The 4,326-nt window shown below is 41.9% G+C and overlaps 1 protein-coding gene across 1 annotated transcript in view; it reads left to right on the forward strand.

The window, feature by feature from the left end:
• Nucleotides 1-4,326, forward strand: part of TBPL2 (TATA-box binding protein like 2) — a 24,155-nt gene that overhangs the window by 14,836 nt on the left and 4,993 nt on the right. Inside the window, exons 4-5 of the mRNA XM_019518429.1 lie at nt 747-838; nt 1,469-1,636. Coding sequence (XP_019373974.1) covers nt 747-838; nt 1,469-1,636 — 260 coding nt within the window. The remainder of the gene's footprint in view (nt 1-746; nt 839-1,468; nt 1,637-4,326) is intronic.

The raw sequence follows: 4,326 nt of genomic DNA on the forward strand, positions 1-4,326 counted from the left end.
TCCAGATCCTATTCTGCGTACCATCCTAAGTCACGGTACTGGCTTATGTCATGGAGCATCAGTCCGAGGGGGTTATGAACGCAAGTGCATGGGTTATGGGACCCCTCCCTTCTCTGAGTCCAGGAGCAGAATACTGCACACCTTTTCACCATGGCACTGAGGAATGGTAAAAACCTGTGTCTGCATAATGGCCAATAATACCAACTGGATGAATAGAAAATGGGCTGATGAGATGATGGATTGAGCTTGCTCCAGTGCACAGCTGTTTTTATATGGCTCTCTGGCCTAAACTTCCAAAATTAAGAACTCGGGGAAATCAGGCTTTTAAACCCATGTCTAGACATCTAAATAAGTGCACCAAACAGTTCCCTCTGAGCTCAAATAAACCTTTCATATACCTTTATTTTTCCCTACTATAGAACTACATTTGATATATTCTGCTGCTAATTTAGGCTCAAAGACAGCTTTTTATGACATCTTAAACAAAAATTGAAGGTGATAGCTGGCAGGCTTGTAACAAATAGTTCTTGTTTCAGAAAAGAGACTTAAATGGAAAATAAGAAACTGCTAGGTGAATAATGTATGTTATGAAGCACGCATGAGTGAGTAGCATCTGTGCTTGCAGTTTGTCAGAGCTGTACTGAAAATTTCTAAATAACCCTTTTTAGAGTTGTCACTGTAATGTGAAATCTGATCTAAACCTGATACCTTCATCGCAAGGTAACATTGTTTGACTTTTAAACTAGAGGTTTGCTGCAGTGATCATGAGAATCAGAGAACCAAGAACAACTGCCCTTATATTCAGTTCAGGGAAGATGGTCTGCACAGGAGCAAAAAGGTAAGGAAAACGACGTCTACATTTAACTCGAGCACCAGGCAACATTTTGAGACTCATCTTTTTAAACTACCTACAAAAGTCAACACCTGAAATGCTAAGAGATGAGGCACTGCTCCTGAACACATCTAACTATTTGTGTAACGGGAATTGCAGCCAGCTGAACTACAGGCTGCTGTTGCTCAGTATAATTTGCTCAGCTTAACTTAGTAGACAAATGGCTAAGTTCCAGGAATCAGTACATTAATGCCACTTTCCACTCATCTCTGCCATAGCCAGGATGTAACTTTTTTACTGAGTGTCTCACTCTAGATGAGTTGCACCCCTAGCAGGGACCCCACTTCCCTTGAAGTTCATTCCTCTAATGCTTAAGCCCCGAATCCTCTTTCATGAAAACTGCTGGGTCTAACTTTTATCAGTGTTTCCCCAACTCTTATTTTTGACAATAGCCCCCAAACTCTAACTAAGATACTAGTATTAGCCTTCCAAATGGCTACTTGGATCCCCTGTGCTCCTCCAGCATAAAGTGGGTGGGAATGCTGGTTTATATACCCAATGCAAGTTTCCTCCTGAAGTCCACATAGCCTACTCCAGTACACCTGCCACTTACTCCTGTCTCCCTGCTCCCTGCAGTGAAGAGCAGTCACGACTTGCAGCAAGGAAGTATGCACGTGTGGTACAGAAGCTTGGGTTTCCTGCCAAGTTCCTGGACTTCAAAATACAGAATATGGTTGGCAGTTGTGATGTGAGGTTCCCAATCCGCCTGGAAGGACTGGTTTTAACTCACCAGCAATTCAGTAGGTATGTAGGTTCCTTATGCAAAGAATAAGGTTTTGAGCTGGGAATTGGAAGTCCCAGGGTGTTTCACCATTCTAGGAGGGGAGACAGCATGATTTTAAGTAGTCTTCTCAACCATGTGAATCAGACATTAAAAAAGGATAATGCACTTTATTTGGTCCAGCAGGTTTTATTATATCATATGAATACAAAAAGAGAGGGGTTCCTGACCAAGCTTACTCATGAAACAAAGCTGAGAGGGCTTGCAAATGCTTTAGAAGATAAGATCAGAGATGGAAAAGATCTTGATTGATTGGAGAATGAGGTACTAGACTGAGGAATGAATTTTATTCCAGACAAATGTAGAGTGCTATGCTGAGGGAAGAAAAAGCAAATACAGAATGGAGAGTATAACTGCCTGACCAGTGGCATTGCTGAGAAGGATTGGGGTGGGTCAGTGAATCATTGGTGACTCATATCAAGTCTGTGATGCAGCTGTTTTTTGAAGGCAACTGCAAGTTGGCAAGCATATTGAACGTAATGTGTAGGAGGTGATAATGTCCCTCTCCTCTGTATTAGTTAGGCCTCAAGTGAACTATTGTGCGCAGTTCTGGGCTCTACAATTTAAGAAAGATGTAGAGAAACGAGACAGGATCCAGAGGCAAGCAGTGAAGATGACTGGAATGCAGGCAGTATTGAGAGAGCTAAGCACTTTCAATTTGGAGAAAAAGAGATATTTAGGGTTGAGGGGAGCATATGGGCAGTTTTCAAATATTTGAAAGGCTTTTATAGAAATGCAGGAGAAGATCTCTTCACAACAAAGCAAATTTAGATTGAATCTCAGAAAAACTTCCTTACTGTCAGGACATGTAGAACAGGAAAGCTGTGGAGTTTCCTTCATTGGGCATTTTCAAAAAGAGTCACGATAACATTTGTGCGGGGAGTTGGACTAGATAATCCGTGAGCTCCCTTCCAACCCAGTGATTCTACACTTTTTAAGGGAGAGGTAGTAATAGTTGGGAAGAGGTACTACTCTTATGGTTTAGAGAGATGTCACTTGTAAGTAACTTTGATCAGAAGGAATTGGCATCTAAAATGACACCAGGGATAAGGATACTGTACTAGTGAGGTGTTAATGTCTTCTTTCCAGTCGGGTATGTCATAGCGTAACCTTGATGTGCAGGACCTGGCTACAGCAATCCGCATCTTTGGAGCATCTAGAATCCAACTTACGTACTAGACTGCAATACTTTGGCAGTACATATTTTTAAGTAATTGCTGTTAACTAACCTCTTCCTGAATTTTTTTCTTTTTTATGTAACATGACAAAAGTCAAAAGGTTTTCTGTAGCAGTTCTGCACAGCGCCACTATTGATGTTAGTAGGTACATTCACAACTCTGGATATAGTAACTACTCGTTTCGTGTACATGTAGTTTAGTACATTGGTGGCTGGCTATTCAAAACTGCTCTCCTGCCTCCCTCTAGGGAGAGAAGTTATGGTTTGCAATTCTCTCATTGAAAGGAGAATATGTGCTAACCTACATTTATGATTGCTTCTATTATTTCAGATTGTTATATGGACTCTGACCTGCTTTTTTAACGTGCATTACCTCTGGTTAAAATGAAGGACAAGGAAGTAATCTGTAAACATAAATGGCTTATTTCCTTCATCTTGCTTTTAGGCAATTGCTTCTTGTAACAGTTACTGATGACTGGCAGTCATACTGAAAGAATACATCTGATACTGCTGAATTTATGCTGTGTACAGAAAATTCCCATGTGCCGCAGGGTGTTCATGAAATCTGAGCAGTAGTCCTATCTAGGATGACAATGGATTGGTCTCATGTTAGTAGTATCTGCTGTTATGTAGAACATCAGGATTTGGGAAAATGCTTTGTTTTCATTGAGAATAATTCCTCTAATTTAAAACAAAATGATTCAGTTAAACAAACTCTTTATAAGTTCACTTAATGCTTGGCATATGTCACAGCTCCAGCAGCCTGGACTATACGCTTAAAGCATCAGGTGCAATGGAATTGTGCATCCACAGATACTCGAAGCAAATCACTTAACTGGGACGTGCATGCATGCGCGCACACATGCTGCTACTGGCTGTACCATTAGCTGCACAGCAGCCATTGCTGCCCTAGTGCCGCTGCTGTGGGCACGGAGCAGCCCTGCTATGCCTCTGGAAGCCAAACTGTAGCTGAGAAAAACTTAGACAAAGGCAAAAGCACTTCACATTGGTGAAAAACACGGAACTGAAGACTGTGGATGCCTCTTATAGAATGATCCACATTTTGTCTAGATTGTTTAAAGTCAATGTGTACCCTCATTGCTGGGAGACCAGACTTGGTGTGCTAAAATGCATTAATGCAAGGTAAGTCACTAGATTATAAGAAGTTTGGAAAGGGATGAAGACTTCAGTGCACTGTAAGTGGTTTGAATATGCGTCTCTAGTGTTAAGCTGATCACTCCTTCACTTAATGACACTGGATAACCTTATAGTTTCATAGTTTCATAGATTTAGGGTCGGAAGGGACCTAGTAGATCTTCTAGCCCGACCCCCCGCCAGGGCGGGAGAACAACAAAACCCCAAAACAAGAAACGGGACTCAAATGAGTCCAGCCAGGTAGGCATCCAGCCTCTTCTTAAAGACCCCCAGGGTAGGGGCCAGCACCACTTCCCTTGGAAGTTGGTTCCAGCTCCTAGC

The sequence above is a fragment of the Gavialis gangeticus genome, unplaced genomic scaffold (genome assembly GCF_001723915.1).
Source record: "Gavialis gangeticus isolate Ggan-Ray unplaced genomic scaffold, GavGan_comp1, whole genome shotgun sequence".
In the NCBI taxonomy this organism is placed as follows: Eukaryota; Metazoa; Chordata; order Crocodylia; family Gavialidae; genus Gavialis; species Gavialis gangeticus.